Source organism: Pristis pectinata, chromosome 3 (assembly GCF_009764475.1).
Source record: "Pristis pectinata isolate sPriPec2 chromosome 3, sPriPec2.1.pri, whole genome shotgun sequence".
Taxonomy (NCBI): domain Eukaryota; kingdom Metazoa; phylum Chordata; class Chondrichthyes; order Rhinopristiformes; family Pristidae; genus Pristis; species Pristis pectinata.
The window spans coordinates 54440533-54458814 of record NC_067407.1 but is presented as its reverse complement, the minus strand read 5'-3'; the positions used below and the strand labels follow the sequence as shown (position 1 = coordinate 54458814).

The following is an 18282-nucleotide window of genomic DNA, read 5'->3' as shown; positions in this document are numbered from 1 at the left end:
CTATACAGAGTTTCTCTCCAAATACTCTTCTCATTTTGTTTTTAAAATGCATTATATAACCAGAATATTCAATATCCATCAGCGTGAGGGTAGGACCGATCAGGGATAAAAGAGGAAACGTGCCTGGAGTCGAAAGAATACTTTGCTTCGGTATTCACCAGTGAGAGAAACCTTCACGTTTTTGAGATGGCGTACAACAGGCTGATACGCTAGGGCATGTTGACATGAGGAAAGAGGATGTGCTGGAACTTCTGAGAAACATTAGGATAAATAAGTCACCGGGGCCGGACAGGATATATCCAAGGTTATTATGGGAAGCGAGGGAAGAGATTGCTGTGCCTTTGGCGATGATCCAGTTTCCTCATTGGCAACAGGAGTACTGCCAGATGATTGGAGGGTGGTAAAAATGTCGTTTCTTTGTTTAAGAAAGGAAGTAGGGACAACCCTGGGAATTACAGACCAGTGAGTCTGACTTCAGAGGTGGGCAAATTACTGGAGAAGAGACAGGATTTATGGGCAGTTGGAGAAGCATAGGCTGATTAGAGACAGTCAGAATGGCTTTGTGAGGGGCAGGTCGTGCCTCATGAGCCTGATTAAATTCTTTGAGGATGTGACAAAGCACATTGATGAAGATAGAGCAGTGGATGTAGGTAACATGGATTTTAGTAAGGCATCTGATAAGGTTCCTCATGGAAGGCTCATTCAGAAAGTCAGGAGACATGGGATCCAGGGAAACTTGGCTGTGTGGATTCAGAATTGGCTTACCCATAGAAGACAGAAGGTGGTGGTAGATGGAACATATTCTGCTTGGAGGTCGGTGACCAGTGGTGTTCTGCAGGGATCTGTTCTGGGACCACTGCTCTCTGTGATTTTTATAAATGACTTGGATAAGGATGTAGAAGGGTGGGTTAGTAACTTTACTGATGACACAAAGGTTGGTGGTGTTGTGGATAGTGTAGAAGGTTGCTGTAGATTACAACAGGATATTGATAGAATGCAGAGCTGGGCTGAGAAGTGGCAGATGGAGTTCAACTAGGAAAAGTGTGAAGTGATACACTTTGGAAGATCGAATTTGAAGGCAGAATACAAGGTTAACAGCAGGACTCTTAGCAGTGTGGAGGAACAGAGGGATCTTGGGGTCCGTGTCCATAGATCCCTCAAGGTTGCCACGCAGGTCGATAGGGTTGTTAAGAAGGCGTATGGTGTGTTGGCCTTCATTAATCTGGGTATTGATTTCAAGAGCCGTCAGGTAATGTTGCAGTTCGAGAGAACTCTGGTTAGGCCACACTTGGAGTATTGTGTTCAGTTCTGGTCGCCTCATTATAGAAAGGATGTGGAAGCTTTAGGAAGGGTGCAGAGGAGATTTACCAGGATGCTACCTGGATTGGAGAGCATATCTTATGAGAATAGGTTGGGCGAGCTAGGGCTTTTCTCGTTTGAAAGGAGGATGAGAGGTGACTTGATAGAGGTGTACAAGCTGATAAGAGGCATAGATCGAGTGGACAGTCAGAGACTTTTTCCCAGGGCAAAAATGGCTCACATGAGGGGGCATAATTTTAAGCTGATTGGAGGAAGGTATAAGGGGGATGTCAGAGGTAAGTTTTATACACAGAGAGTGGTGGGTGCGTAGAATGCACTGCTGGCAGAGGTTGTAGGGGTAGATACATTAGGGACATTTAAGAGACTCTTAGATAGGCACATGAATGATAGAAAAATGGAGGGCTATGTGGGAGGGAAGGGCTAGATAGATACTAGAGCAGGATAAAGTGTCGGCACAACATCGTGGGCCGAAGGGCCTGTACTGTGCTGTAAGGTTCTATGTAAATGCAGAAAGTGCAATTGTCTAGAGTCATAGAGAGGGTGATTACAAGACACTGACAAAATTAGTATCACATAGTATCAAAAAACACAAAGTAGAGTTGGACTTATTCTTATTGCTGAGCTAGTTCCTGAAATTAAACTGAAGTATAGAAACTGCATGCTAATAGCTGTTCAAAAATTTAAACATTTTTATTTATATGTATGGTTTACTTCTGCTGCTGCAGATGCTGTCCATTGATTGAATCCCCATTAAAGTAAAACAGATGCTTGAAGCATCATTTTATTCCTCACTTAGTTATTGTGTACAATTCCTGTTGCAAAAATGCTCCTGTTATCTTCGCAGAAGAACCTGCATTCATTGGTTCAATAGTTTTATACAATTTCAGCCTACAAAATAGTGAAAACTTCCAACTCATCAAACACCCAATTGCCCAAACTGAAAGTCACAGATCTCTCAATATTATTTCTTTCTTTCTGATAGCCTAACTTCTAATATATACTCTTTTTCATAGATATCACATATGACTTATGATCTGATGCCATAATGATTTTGTTCACATTTTTAAATTGCAATTCCAAATCATTTGGAACCTGGACTCATTGCCATTTCACCAAATATATTCCCGAGCGCCCAGACAACCTGTTCAGCAGCTTAGAGACACAAGAGTCTGCAGATGCTGGAATCTGGAGCAACAAACAAAATGCTGAAGGAACTCAGTGACATGTTGTTTGTTGCTCCTATTGAGGAGCTTGCCGGTGGTGATACAAGGATGAAATGCAAGTCATTTTCTTTACCTCATTTTCCTCCATTTAAGAAATGTGGGCATAAAACTGGGTGAAGGAGGTGGGAGGTACAAGGAACTGCTTTTTGCCTTTAAACGCTCTAGTCTAACTCACCCCTTCATCTGCATTGTATTGTCCCCGCCCCAAAATATTTAAGGTTAAATGCACTCTGCTGCAGATGCTGAAGTCTGAAATAACTGCGGTAAATTCTACTGGATTTAAGTCATCAACTTCTAACACAAACACTGTTTCTCACCAAAGTTCTCTGCATTCTGATGAAGGGTCTTTAACCTGAGACATTAAGTCTGTTTCTCTCTCCACATACGCTGCTTGACACATTGACAACATTTTGCTTATATTTCTATTGTTCGCAACCCATCTGTCTTACTGAATGTTCCAGGGCAATCTTAAATTCAAGTAACTTTGTTTTTTCTAAAATCCAGTTGACTTTGAGAACTGAGGCCGCGCTACAAGGTGGGCCACACACAAGCAGCAACACAGAGATTCCTGACGATAGACATTTCCGCCCAGCACAATCACAGGCCAGTCCTTGCTAACTGTGGATCGGCGCCGATAAAGTTACTTATTTGCAAGCTCACACTCTATCAAGTTATCGTTACCGAACGCAAAGCCAACCATCTTACGTAACTACGATCGTTCGCGGATAACAAACCCTTCAGTGCTCTCGGTACGCAAAACTGGAGGTCCCTTTAAGACTCAGCTGTGCTTTGCTTTCCTTCTGGTACGCAGCAGGGACCCCCCGTGCTGGATGATTGACAGCGGCAGCCCACACGGGGATGATTGACAGCAGTGTTCCGAGCACGAAGGTAGACCGCGGGGAATACGTTCTGAGGGGTGTGTCCGTGAACGCGTACCCGGAAGGGCTGTTTTCCTTGTCTAATAATATGCAAAGTTTCCCTTTTCAGGGAGAGCACGGTTGCAACAAGTTGAAAATGCAGGAATTTCTGAGAGTCTGCTTCACAAAAGATTTTAATATTGTTACCGTAGACTCTTATTCTGCAACCTTCTCCATCCTCTCTGCAAGTATGAAATGCTAAAAGTCACAGGGTACTCGATTCTGTCTAAAGAAAAGACTGCATGTTCTGCTACTCTGTGTTTGTCATTTAAAATCGATAAAAAGAGTTGCATAAAAAATCACAAATTACTGAGATTGGTCTGGTTTTGCTCATGAGTTTAAGAGTCAGAAACACATTGGCAATGATTTGTGGTTTTTAATCTGCTTTGTCGCTGTTTAGTCACCAGACTGCAGCTCTGAAATGTGTATATTCAGCAAGGTAGCAAGCAAAGGAATTAGGATTTAGGTTGACATAAATCAGGAAATGTTGACAGAACTGTTCCATCAATGGGAGAAGGAAGAATTTCTGGTAAAACCTATCCTTGATCAAAAAAACAAACTGTTGGATGAACTCAAGGAGTCCGTCAACATCTGTAGGGGGAAATGGACAGGCGACGTTTTGGGTCAAGACCCTGGGTTGCTGGTTCTAGCATTCCTGATGATAGACTGAAATGTAAACATAATTCTGGGGGATACAGGCTGTCCCCAGGTTACAAACACCTGACCTATGGACACCCCTGCATATGAATGAGCTCCTGTAATGATGAATTCAAAAGTCGGATGTACGTACATACATTTGTTCCTACAAATGGCAGAACTAGTCTCTCTCTCCACTTTCAATAATAGTTCTTCCTTATCATCCTTGTGTGTTTTGATGCCATTCATTACAATACTGTGGAAGTGTGGTTACCATACCAAGTATTTTTGTGCATTTTCCAACTAATGGACTAAGTTGACTTATGGATATCTGTAAAAATGGAACCCATTCGTTATCTGGGGACAGCCTATACTTGGCAGGCTTGATGTATGACATGCGATTACTCGGCAGCAGGCAGCATTTCACCTTCGGAATCTCCTGTGTTATCTGTTTTTATTTCAGATTTCCTGAACCTGCAGCTTGTTGCCTTTTGGGTTTAGACTAGGTGAGCTCCTCTTCTGTTTTACGAAGTCCAAGGGAGGGGCAGCACTGAAGAAGCTTTACGTGCAACAGATTAGGTTTCGAGCATGCCAGAGATCCCTGGATTGATATGACATCATCTACTTTAAAGTCCAGCCCATTCTTTCCTCAGAGTACACTAGCATGATCCTGTCTATTTATCAGCATTCTGCAGTTTAAAAGCTATTTTGAGAGTGGAAGTGCGAACAGCTATTTCCTTATCATTATGTGTCACTCTTGTAATTTGACTGAGCACTTCCAGGTGTATTACCCTTGTGTCCCTGACAAAACTTCTGTTAAGGGCAGCACAGTGCTGCAGCTAGAAGAGCCACTGCCACACAACTCCAGCGAACTGGGTTCAATCCCGACCTCTGGTTCAGTCTGTGTGGAGTTTGCTCATTCTCTGTGTGACTGCATGGGTTTCCTCCCACATCCCAAAGACATGCAGGACGGTAGTTGAATTGGCCACTATAAATTGCTTGTAATGGTAAAATCTGAGGGGATTTGATGGGTATGTGGGAAAGGCATAATGGGTCAGGAAAGGATAGTGTAAGCACTAAAAAAATGAATGCTTGTTGATTAATGTGGACCTGGTGGGCTGGATGGCCTGCTTGCATAATACTGAATGATATGGGGCCAGAATTAGTCCATTCAGCCCATCGAATCTGCCCTGCCGTTCAATCATGGCTGATTTTTTTTTCAGCCCCATTCTCCTACCTTCTCCCCTCAACCCCTTTACCAATCAAGAATTTATTGATCTCTGCCTTAAAGACACCCAATGACTTGGCCTCCACGGCCCTCTGTGGCAATGAATTCCATGGATTCACCACCTTGTGGCTGAAGAAATTCCTCCTCATCTCAGTTTTAAAGGGAAGTCCCTTTATTCTGAGGCTGTGCCCTTGGATCCTAGACTCCTACAAATGGAAACATCCTCTCTACATCCATTCTGTCCAAGCCATTCGGTGTCTCATAGGCTTCAATGAGATCCCCCCTCATCCTTCCAAACTCCATCGAGTACAGGCCCAGAGACATCAATCTCTTGTCATTCATCAAGCCTTTCATTCTTGGGATCTTTCCTGTGAACTCTCTCTGGACTCTCTCCAGGGCCAGCACATCTTTCCTTAGATATGGGGCCCAAAATTACTCACAATTTCCTTCTATAACTTTATGAAAATGGATGGGACAGAATATGGGGGGAGTTGATGAGAATATGGATGGGATTAGTGTAAGTGGGTGGTTGATGGTCGGTACAGACTCAGTGGATTGAAGGACCTGTTTCCAGGCAGAATCTCTCTATGATTGCATGATTAATATGTCAATGCAAAAGACATTGAAACACATGAGATTCTGTAGGGGCTTGACAGAAGGTATGAGGATGTTTCCCTCCACAAGGAGTCTGGAACAAGGCAGCAATATCTCAGGATAAAGGGTTGCACAATTAGGACTAAGGTGATTTATTTTCCCAGAGTTACGTTTCTATGGTTGCTGAATTATTAAATACATTCGAGGCTGAGACGGATGGATTTTTTGGATTACAGTATCTGGCACACTCGGGACTTTGGTGGTGCCTGACTAGTACATGTTCTTGACTATCAGATGTTATTTTATTTACACTCAAACACACGTTTAATTCACTTTTGTTTTAGATGTTACAGAGTAGAATGATGAATGTTGTGGTGAATCTGAGGCCCTGGTTTGTGGGGAGTGTGGGTACCAAGGCCCCAGTAAGTGGGAAGTAAGTGTGGGAACCAGGGCCCCCTGAGTGGGAAGGGAATGTGGGAACCAGGGCCCCAGTGAGCGGGAAGGGAATGTGGGAACCAGGGCTCCAGTGAATGGGAAGGGAGTGCAGTAACTGGGGCACTGGTGAGTGAGAAGAGAGTGTGGCAAATGCCAAACCATTGGGATTTCTGAATAGTTGGTTAATGGATTATCAGTGTTTTACTGTATAGGGAAATCAAAGTTTATTGTAATCCTGCAGGAATGCGGAGTTGAGCCCAGAGATCAACCATGATCTTACTGAGTGGTGGAGCAGGCTCGAGGAGCCGTGCAGAGTACCCTTACTCCCCTTTCTAATGTCCTTTATAAACATTTCTCCTCATCATCCCACCAACCTCTTCACCTGACTTCCCCATTCCCTAAACCCACTTAAAACCAGCTAAACCCTGACTTCCTTCTAGTCTTCTTCCTGACTACCGGGTTCAATCAGAAGATATTGAATCCAAGGGAGAGTGCAAGAATGCAACTGGACAGGGGACATTGACTTCTCAAGCTCCGCTAAAGCCTAAAGCATGAGGAAATCTGTAGAAGGAGACGTAAAATACTGCTCCTGGATTTAGGGTGTAGTTTTAAAAAAAACCCGGCTGGCCTTTCAAAGGTGACATGTATTCTTTCAGGCTGCAAGGTTAAATATTAGCAGCAGTTGTCTCTACAGACTGTTATCCAAATAAATATGTGAATAAATAAGTCATAAGAAATTTAATTTGATCTTTACTGTTCCTTAAGTGCCACTTTAGGTCATCCAGACTCACCCTATCAGTGATCCATCCTGACCCTCACCTTCTCTGCTACCTAAAACTGACTTGATTTACCTATTTCTCATGAAGGGTCTTGGACCTGAAACGTTGATTGTTTCTCTTTCCACAGATGCTACCTGACCTGCTGAGGGTCTGCACCATTTTCTGTTTTTATTTCAGATTTCCAGCATCTGCAGTTTTTCTTGATTTTCATAGAATCTGGTAAAACTATGAGTTTTACCAGATTCTTAATTGAGCAGGCCTTCAAGATTCTGTATCAAAAGTCTCACCTGACAGGAAGAACGTGCGGTGATCTCCTTAATGGGTCTGCAGATTAATAATGAAGCCCCACATTGTCCTCCAAAAAACTGCTTCTGATAAGAGGTGAAGCAGCTGCAGAGCTCCAGGAGTGGTTACAGGTAAGAGAACTCAAACAGAGGATGTTGTTGTCCAGGGTGTCCAGCAGGAGATGAGAAACCACGTTCAGACAGAGAGTTCTGTTAACTTCAGAAATAAGCTACACATTTAAGATAAGATTTCTTTATTAGTCACATGTACATTGAAACACACAGTGAAATGCATCTTTTGCGTCGAGTGTTCTGGGGGCAGCCCACAAGTATCGCCACGCTTCCGGTGCCAACATAGCATGCCCACAACTTCCTAACCCGTACGTCTTCAGAATGTGGGAGGAAACTGGAGCACCCAGAGGAAACCCACGCAGACATGGGGAGAACGTACAAACTCCTTACAGACAGTGGCCGGCATTGAACCCGGGTTGCTGGCGCTGTAATAGCATTACACTACCACGCCTGCCTAAGTAAAAAGAGACACAAGAAACTGCAGATGCTGTAATCTGGAGCAAAACAAAACTGCTGGAGGAACTCAGCGGGTCAGGCAGCATCTGTGGAGGCAGAGGGATGGCCGACATTTGGGGTCAAGTTTGACAATAACTCTGTAGGCCTTGCTCTACTGAGTACCCACGGGACTCAAGTATTGGATACTGGTTGTGTCATTTCTACAGAGAGACCACAGTCTTGTTTGAAGTGTTTATGGTTTCAGTATCCAAAAAATTTTACATCATTCACTAATCAGAGCAAACCAGTCTGGAACATTGTAAAAGTGATCTGGAAATTATTAACTGAAAGCACTTTGGAAGCAGATACAGTAATAACTTTGATAAAAGGAATTGGATATACATTTGAAAGAAAAATGTCTGTAGGGTATTGGATAAAGAGCAGGACTGTGACTATTTGTATGACTCGGTGGGTCAAATGGCCTCCTTCTGTGATGTAATATTCTCTGATAGCCGTACTGTTAATACCATCCACTGAGTTTATCTCTTTGGTGGTCCTTATTTCCACCAGTGAAAGAACCAGATGGCTACTCTTCTTCAAGCAGATCTTTGAAGGACAGTTACGATGTTTCTACAGTTCTCTTCATGAATTCTCTGCAGCATAATGAAATAACCCTTCAGGCTTCACAATCCTGTGAGGCAGCCACATCATCAGGAGGTATCAACGTCTGCTTCTTGGCACTGTATCCACTGAATTGCTGTGATCTGACAGAGTCATAGAATCGCACAGCACAGAAACAGGCTGTTTGGCCGATGGAGTCCACACCAACTGTCAAACACACATTCGCACTAATCCTATTTCATTTTCCACTTGTGCTCATCAGTCCTCCCTTCCTCAGATTCTACCTTTCACCTACACACTAAGGGTAATTTACAGGAGCCAATCAACCTACTAGCCCAGACATGTTTTAGGTGTGGGATTGAAACTGGAGGAAACTCACAGGGTCAGAGGGAGAGCATGCAAGTTCCATACAGACAACACTGGCGATGCTGAAGGGAATCTGCAGTCTAGCTCCTATCAATTCCATGTGGAAAGCAGCCTTCATCCAGTACCCGAGGAAGGGCAAGTGCACTAACAACAGACTGGCACTTTATTGTGGACCTCTTCTACGACCACTACACCTCCCATTGGTAGCCGTTACTTCTAGCTATCCTAACGGCAAAGAAAACAGCAGTTATAAGCACCCCAATAACCCTTGCACATTCCAGGAAGCTGTAGACACACATCAGGGCTCATTGATTCCTCAGTCATAGGTGGAAATCACTGGCCCTCAGGCCTTGGAGGGTGGGTCCCATCTTCCCATTCTGATGCCAAGTGCTGTGCCAAGTCCTGTGACTGGATCTGCCGTGACCTTTGGATGCTCACTTGGCTCTGCCCACTCTTGTCGGTGTACTAAGTTTCTTCTTGTGGGGGTGTCCTGTGGGCAGTCATCTTCCCTTTGAATCGCACAGCCAGGAAACAGGCCCTTCGATCCACTGAGTCTGCACTCACCATCAAGCTTCAGTTGCTCTTCTGCATTAAATCTTCTAAAGGTCTGCGCCATGGTAGGACATTGAAGGTGGTGTTTGAGGTTGTGGGATAATCAGCTGAGGAGACAGCACTGAACCAGTTCATGAGGGCTTGCTGTGTGCAAACTGGCTGCTGCATTTCCTTTATTGCAACAGTGACCTTACTTCAAAATTTCTTCATTGGCTGTTATGTGCTTTGAGACACCCCGAGGTCATGAAGTTTTTATTCCCTTCCAACCAGCTTTGCTCTCAGAGTTAGAAGGTACTCAGAAATTATTTTTAGCATCCAATGGCTGGATACACATGACAATTATCAATTCACCTGACAAATCATCTCTCTCTGAAGCACAAACATGAATTAATATGTTCATCAAATACTACTTGGTGAATATCTCTGGCACAATTGCTGAAGGAAAGTATCTCTTCTTTGTAACATGTATAGAAGACTAACTTGCATTAAATTGTAATCAAAGCGAAAGCCTCTACAGGGCAATAAAACAACCAACAGATGCTTATTGCCACCTAGAAATGGTAGTAGAGCTATTCTGTTTAACCAGGGCAGGAGACTGAGCATGGAGTACATTTATTAGTTTTATTTATGAACACACCTGTGCATGAGCTGTTAATCTGACCTGAAAATATAAACACATGTTTTTTATTCTCTTGTGAGACTGGTGCCGCATTAAATGGTGGTGGGCAGCCATCTGCAGCTGCTGCTTGTTGTGTGGTGAAGGCACCTCCACGTGTTTTGTAGTGTGTGAAATGTGGGCTGCATGTTAATGGTGACATAATGGGTGGTGCCAATACACTTTGTTCAAGTTAAAGGGTCAGCCTTTGGAATGCAATCGATGTTATATATTCAGGATTACATTAGTGTATTTAGGACTGGTTCTATATCAACATGTTTGCTGAAACAACCTGCTTCTGGGGCCCTAAGTTTTCCTACTCTTGTAGCAATACTGTTACAGACTAGCATGCAAAAGGATGCTCGAAGTGCATGGTCAAAGATCATATCCATGAGAAGATCCAGCTCGGGAAATGTTATTTTGAATGGATTATAACATATTAGATTTATAATTACAGACTCGTACAACACAGTAACAAGCCCTTCGGCCCATCGTGTTCATGCTGACTATTGAGTACCCACCTGTACTAATTCCATTTCCCAGCACCTGTTCCATCACCTTCTATTTCTTGTTTTTTACGTGTTCGTTTAGACCCTTAAAAGTTGTGAGTGTACCTGCCTCCACCACCCCCTCAGGTAGTGTGTTCCAGATTCTAACCACCTACTAGGTGAAAAATTTTCTTCTCAGATCCACTCTAAATCTTTTATCCCTTAGCCTAAATCTATGCCCTCTAGTTTTAGTTACCTATGCTATGGGGACTCTCCTAATTTCAACTGACAATTTTTGCCAAGCTATAATATTATGAATGACATTCCATATCTGTTCAACACCGTTAATGTAGAATGGTATCAAAATTGTTTTGAATTTCAGTACAAAAATTACCATAAATACTTAAGCATCACAGAGAATGCAATTTTTCAGAAAATGTTCCGGCTTTACAAAAATAAAGGAGCAGCTTGCCATGAGACAGGTTTTGATTTCTGTATCTTGTGACCCAATTGAAAGCAATTGAAAATTCAACTGTGAGTACTTTGATTTGGAAACATGGAAGGCTGAATTGCAGTAAGATTCATAGCTGTTCCAAGATTGTGATACAAATTGTAATTAGACCAATAGGCACTAGAGGGTGATGCTGTTGAAGAAAACTGCCAATACCAGAACGAAAATCTGTTCCTTGTTTTATGTTGTGCAAAGAACACAACAGTCCAGGTGCCCCAAGTTTGGGGGCTGCAGTGGGGTGGGGTGGGCAGGATTATCTAGCGCTCCTCATTCAGTGATGCTCGTTGTTCATGAATAGACGTCGGCTGCAGGCAGGATCAGTTTTGATTGGGGTCTCACTAACGAATCTCTCACATGAATACCAGACACTGCAGCAAGTTAAGCTTCTTGCCTAAAATGTGCTCCTTAATAAATCCTGTAATTGTGCTGTAGCAGTGCTTCATCAACTGATTCAGAAATAAGAACAGGACATGCAGGTCAGGCAGCATCTGTAGTCACAGTAAAACTGCATTAATACTGCAGGTTGGTGATGCTCCACCAGAACCAGGAAAAGTTAATAAACATGCATGTTTTAAGTTGCAGAGAAGTAGGAGGGTTGGAGAGAACAGAGGAATGTCTGTGACTGGGGTGGTGATCCACACAGGTTGGATGATGCAAATGGTGGTGGTGCAGCTGGGAGAGGGTGGTGAAGGCTTGTCTGCTGGAGGTGATGGATGAGGCCCGAAGAGAGGGTGGGATACACAATGCACCAGCTGCTGGAAGTCTGAAGTAAGATAAGATAAGATTTCTTTAGATGAGTTTGATATTAACCCTGAGATGTTTAGTTTTATGGATGTTGTTGTCAGTAGTCCTTGGCACAGATCAAGGCTTCTATGAGCTGCAGCACACAGATCCTATTCACCAGTCACTCAATGCTGCTGCTGGTTGCAGGTGCCTGGGAGCGCTAAGGCCTGCTCCATGCTCAGGTGAGATCCCCTGCGAAACCAGTGCACTGTTATCCTTCACCCCACCTTAAGGTAAGATCAAGATATCTTTATCAGTCACATGTACATAGAAACACACAGTGAAATGCATCTTTTGCAGAAGTGTTTGGGGGGCAGCCCGCAAGTGTTGCCGCACTTCCGGTGTCAACATAGCATGCCCACAACTTCCTAACCTGTACCTCTTTGGAATGTGGGAGGAAACCAGAGAACCTGGAGGAAGCCCACGCAGACACAGGGAGAACGTACAAACTCCTTACAGACAGTGGTCGGAACTGAACCCGAGTCGCTGGCGCTGTAATAGCGTTATGCTAACCGCTACACTACCAAGAATGCTGGAAATACTCAGCAATCAGGCAGCATGAGTGGGGAGGGGAAAGGCTGTGCCACTTACAGGCCACTGGCAATACAGACTGGAATAGCTGGTTGCCTGAAATTGTAGAATTCAGTACAGTCCTGAGGGCTGTAATCTGTGAAGAATGAGATGCTGTTCCTGAAGCTTACATTGGACTTCATTGGAATGGTACAAAAAGCCAGACGGAGAGGACACAGTGGGAGTGGAATGGAGAATTAAATTATCAAGGTCACCTTTGTTGATAGAATGCAAGTATTGTGCAAAATGATCACCTAATCTGCCTTTGGTTTCTCCAGTGTAGAGGAGACCACATTGTGAACTCTGAATGCAGTGCACAACATTGTAAGAAATGCCTGTGAATCACTGCTTCACCCAGAAGGACTGTTTGGGTGCATGGATGGTGGAAAGAGAAGAGGTAAAAGGGCAAGTGTTGCATCTGCTGTGGTTGCGCGGAAAAGTTCCACGAGTAGGGGAGTGGGTGTTGGTGGAGATGGAACCGTGGACCAGGGAGTCACAGAGGGAATGGTCCCTTTGGAATGCTGAAGGGAGCAGGGAGAAGAAGTTGTGCCCCATAGTGGAATCCTTTTGAAAGTGGCAGAAAATATGAAGGATGAAGCATTGATTGTGAGGGGTGATGGGTAAGGACTTGGGGATCTCTGTCCTTGCTCTGGGAGGGGGGAAAGGTGGTGCAAGCAGAAATGAAACCAGTTTAGAGTGTGTCCTTTGTTCAAGGTTGTAGCTGACTAGCCTGATGTTAAGGAGGAACAGAAAATAATAATATTTGACTAAATTAAATTGATGAAACCAATACATCTATCAAATACCCCAATGCAGATTCCTTGTTTCATACTGCTAGACTTACAATTCTAGGCAAATTCTTCTCATTTGATTTGATTGAATATATTTTCCCAACTAGCATTTTTCGAAATTTCTCTTTTATAGGGCTTTAAAATTATGATCTGAATCATTTTTAGTCCTGTAAGTTTACATACAGTTTTCATCATAAATTTGAGCATCAACATTTATAATAGGAATCTATAAATGAACATGCTGAATAATTTTAAAATGAACAGTGAATTGGGTCATTGGTACCATTGATCTATTATTCTTCAATCCAACATCAAGCAATAACTACACTGGATCCCCACTGGTAATGTTACAGAAAATTGTAATGTAATGACAGTTGCACATGTACTGTTTCCATCACACTTCAAACATCATACTGCAAATTCCAATGTAATACTTAAAAGAAAAATGATACAGAAGAAATAATTAGCCTTATGTGGTTTAAAATATCCTCCTGCTTCAGAAGAACCTTTTAACTGAGACAGAAGACAAATCAATAGGACCAGGTTAATTAAAGGAGAGAGGAAGGTAATAATTCCACCTATAAGTTGAGCATTGTTTCCATAAAGGAACACAGTCATAATACGCAGAACAATTCAGTCTAACACACACCCAACCTTATAAAAGAGGATAGAAATTGGCTTCGTGATAATGTCATGAGGAATCCGCTGGGTGTACGTCCAGTTCCAGTCTCCAGACATCACAATTCAAAATAACATTTTTTTTCCATCATGGTATATTACTCTTTATAAAACAAAAAGAGGGTAATAAAGTAAACATTTTTAAAACAGAGGCTTCTAAATAAAAAAGCAAAACTTTGTCTTTGATTGGTCTTGAGATTCTGAAGCAGCTACACTTAACCAGATGTCCCACAGGGAGTATAAGAGAAATGGCCATCTGTGAAGACCAATGGAAATCTACCAGCATGGGAATGTCACAAAGCTTGGTAGTTGTTCAAATGGGAATCTTGGGAGTGACTCGTTTTGATGTTGATGCTAGACAGCTGATAATTTATGTGTTTTTCTTTGCAGTAATTCATTGTAATGTTCCCAGAGGCTGCCTTTCTCTCTAATATGTCAGTCGGTTAAATGCTACTTTAGGCTGTGATTTGTAGATGGTTTGCTCTTCCCTGTAATGTAAAGTGCAAAAAAAATGATACAGTAGCACCAAACTTCAAAACGCACACTTTGTTGGAAATGTCTTTTGCTATATTTTTATCTCAGAACCCACATCAAAGAGAATTTAGTCCTCCACTGTTGAAGAAGAACATTGCATTTTACAGCAAAAAACTTTTTTTTTCTTGAAATATAACTATTGTTATAATGCAGGGAATGTAGCAGCCTATTTGTGCAGAGCAGGGTCCAGCAAAAAGCAGTGAAAGTAACTGGATTGTCTGACTTAGGAGTCGGTCAGGTCTGTGCTGTCATGATTTTGGTGCTATTGCATCTTTACTGTCCAACTGAGAGAGCAGATGGGCCTCACTTTAATGTCTCATCCAATTTATTAAAACCTGATTGTGCTTTGGTTGGGTTTTACTGATATTCAACCACTGAGAGTCTCAATCTTGATGCTCATGGAAGGATACTTTGTGAGTCCAATAATGTTAAACCAAGACGTATATGGGAAGAGTCAAATAAAGCTCAGACACCTGTGACTTCCTATAAAACAATAAGATATACCTGAGGAGAAAGAAGCATCTTGAACAATGTTGTAACATGATTTGCAAATATTAATAGAATTCCTTAAAAACTATTTCTTCAAATATGTTACAACCATTAAACTTCTACTATCAATGTCTTAGTCATAAATAATGTGAAATGCTCTTGACAGTCCCTGCCTGTGCTAAAAGCTAGTTCTGAACAAAATCAGATTCAAGTATATTAATTATTTTTAATGGCTGCACATGTTAAATATGATCTATTAACCACAGAACTAATTTTACATTATACAGCAAATGATAACTTGCTTGGGATTTAGTGCAGAATCTATGTTGATACCGCACAGTTGGATTGAAAAAGTGGCACATTTCAAATGTACAGTCCTTCATGGTGAGACGGCAAACTGATGTTGGAGAACATAATTTATGAGTGAATGAATTATAGTATAGGTATTTGAAGTGACTAATGTACTCTGCACTTACAGATGTGGTTTCATTTCTGCAAAAGTCATTCCTTCAACTTTAGACTTTTTTGAAAATGGCCATAGATGATTATATACTACAAGCATCAGTGGCCATATTTAGAAGTGTGGACAGCAAGATATAAATGATCCTTGTTGGTTTTGAACTCTGTGGACATCAGTCTAATAGAACTATTGTTCCTAAAGATTGGATCATCTATCAAGAGAAAACAGCAGTCAGTGATAATTTGGTGTTATGCCATTTTTTTTTATTTGGCTTAAATACTGATCTTGTTTCTTACTATGGCTTTGACCTGAACAATAGAACTTCAGTCCATTACCTGTGTTGAGACCATACAGTTGGTTTGAAAGTCTATGGCATTTCAAAGGTCAAATCCTTTATAATAAGACACTAAACTGTGGATGTTCATGCTATTCCATTATCTCAGATGAACGTTATTGAAATTATTACACAATTGGGTGGGTTAGCAAGTTTGCAGATGGCACAAAGATCGGTGGTGTCGTGGATAGTGTGGAGGGCTGTCGAAGCTTACAGAGGGATATTGATAGGATGTAGATCTGGGCTGACAAGTGGCAGATAGAGTTCAATCCAGAGAAGTGTGAGGTTGTACACTTTGGAAGGACAAACTCCAAGGCGGAGTACAAGGTAAATGGCAGGATTCTGGGCAGTGTAGAGGAGCAGAGAGATCTGGGGGTTCATATCCACAGATCACTGAAAGTTGCCTCACAGGGAGATAGGGTAGTTAAGAAAGCTTATGGGATGTTATCTTTCATAAGTCGTGGGATCGAGTTTAAGAGCCACGAAGTAATGATGCAGCTTTACAAAACTCTGGTTAGGCCACACTTAGAGTACTGTGTCCAGTTCTGGTCACCTCATTATAGGAAGGATGTGGAGGCGTTGGAAAGGGTGCAGAGTAGATTTACCAGGATGCTGCCTGGATTAGAGAGTATGGATTATGAGGAGAGACTAAGGGAGCTAGGGCTTTACTCATTGGAGAGAAGGAGGATGAGGGGAGACATGATAGAGGTATACAAGATATTAAGAGGAATAGATAGAGTAGACAGCCAGCGCCTCTTTCCCAGGGCACCAATGCTCAAAACAAGAGGACATGGCTTTAAGGTAATGGGTGGGAAGTTGAAGGGAGATGTCAGAGGGAGGTTTTTTACCCAGAGAGTGGTTGGTGCCTGGAATGCGCTGCCGGGGGTGGTGGTGGAGGCTGATATGTTGGTCAAGTTCAAGAGATTGTTAGATAAGCATATGAAGGAATTTAAGATAGAGGGATATGTGAGAGGAAGGGGTTATGTAGTCTGAGGTGTGGTTTGAAGGGTGGCACAACATGGTGGGCCAAAGGGCCTGTATTGTGCTGTATTGTTCTATGGTTCTATGGTTCAAAGAGGAAGGAGCTTCTCCTCTTTCCACCTTTGGTGTCAAAGACAAATTTCCCTCCTCGACTCGTACCACCCAAAGGATTCGATCAATAGGTCAACGCTATTCATGTAATGCTGCTGACGCACAATGACTGTTCCTGTTGCCTTAATAAGCAGGAAAGGACTTCCATTAATATCATGTCTATCACAACCTCAGAACAGTCTAAGGTAATTTACAGCCAAAGACAAACATTTTAGAAGTGTCGTCATACTGCAAAATAGGAAAATTGAACAAGCCAATTTCAATATCAAGATCCCACGAAGAGCAAGGCGATAAAGAACTTTAGTGATATTAATTGAGGGATAAATGTTAGTCAATATATTAGAAAGATCTCTGGACTTACCTTGTAATGTGTTGTGGAACCTTTTTAGGTCATCTCAGATGGCATGTATGGCCATGATTTAATATGTACTGAGGTCTCCACACGTCTCTGGAACAGGATTTGAATCCACAATCTTCACCATCAGATGCAGATGCCCTATCACTAGCCATGGTTTATGTGAAAGATATAAGAGCAGAATTAGGCCATTTGGCCCATGGAGCCTGCTCCGCCATTCGATCATGGCTGATTTATTATTCCCTCTCAACCCCATTCCCCTGTCTTCTCCCTGTAATGTTTGACGCCCTTACTAATCAAGAACCTATCAACCTCTGCTTTAAATATACCCAATGACTTGGCCTCCACAGCCTTCTGTGGCAATGAATTCCACAGATTCACCACCCTCTGGCTGAAGAAATTCCTCCACGTCTCTGTTTTAAAGGGACGTCCTTCTATTCTGAGGCTGTGCCCTCTGGTCCTAGACTCTCCCACTACTGGAAACATCGTCTCCATGTCCACTCTGTCCAGGCCTTTCAATATTCAGTAGATTTCAATGAGATCCCCCCTCATCCTTCTAAACCCCAGCGAGTACAGGCCCAGAGCCATCAAATGCTCCTTTCATCCCTGGGATCATTCTCATAAACCTCCTATGGACCCTCTCCAATGTCAGCACATCCTTCCTTAGATATGGGGCCCAAAACTGCTCGCAATACTCCAAATGTGGTCGGACGAACTCTTTTCAAGCCTCAGCATTACATGCTTGCTTTTATATTCTAATCCTCTCGAAATAAATGCTGATATTGCATTTGCCTTCCTTACTACCGACTCAACCTGCAAGTTAACCTTTAGGGAATCCTGTACTAGGACCCCCAAGTCCCTTTGCCTCTCCAATTTCTGAATTTTCTCCCCAGTTAGAAGATAGTCTACACCTTTATTCCTTCTACTAAAGTGCATGACCATACACTTCCCTACACTGTATTCCATCTGCCACTTGTTTGCCCATTCTCCCAACCTTCTGCAGACTACCTGCTTCCTCAACACTACCTGCCTCTCCACCTATCTTTGTATCATCCACAGACTTGGCCACAAAGCATCAAT

General features: G+C 42.6%; 1 protein-coding gene across 9 annotated transcripts in view; it reads right to left on the bottom strand.

The window, feature by feature from the left end:
- The window catches only part of LOC127568774 (eIF-2-alpha kinase GCN2-like), a 69262-nt gene extending 65727 nt beyond the window's left edge, over positions 1-3535 (bottom strand). For 4 of the 9 annotated variants that reach the window (XR_007956065.1, XM_052012922.1, XM_052012921.1 and 1 more), the window contains exon 1: positions 2861-3178. Coding sequence is in view for 3 of the 9 variants with exons in the window: in XM_052012922.1 (XP_051868882.1) it covers positions 2861-2875 (15 nt within the window). In the remaining 6 variants the exon portion in view is untranslated. Of the gene's footprint in view, positions 1-2860; positions 3179-3248 lie in introns of those variants that run through there. The other 5 variants (XM_052012926.1, XM_052012923.1, XM_052012924.1 and 2 more) reach the window with 3 other exon arrangements.
- Positions 3536-18282: the final 14747 nt, after the last annotated feature.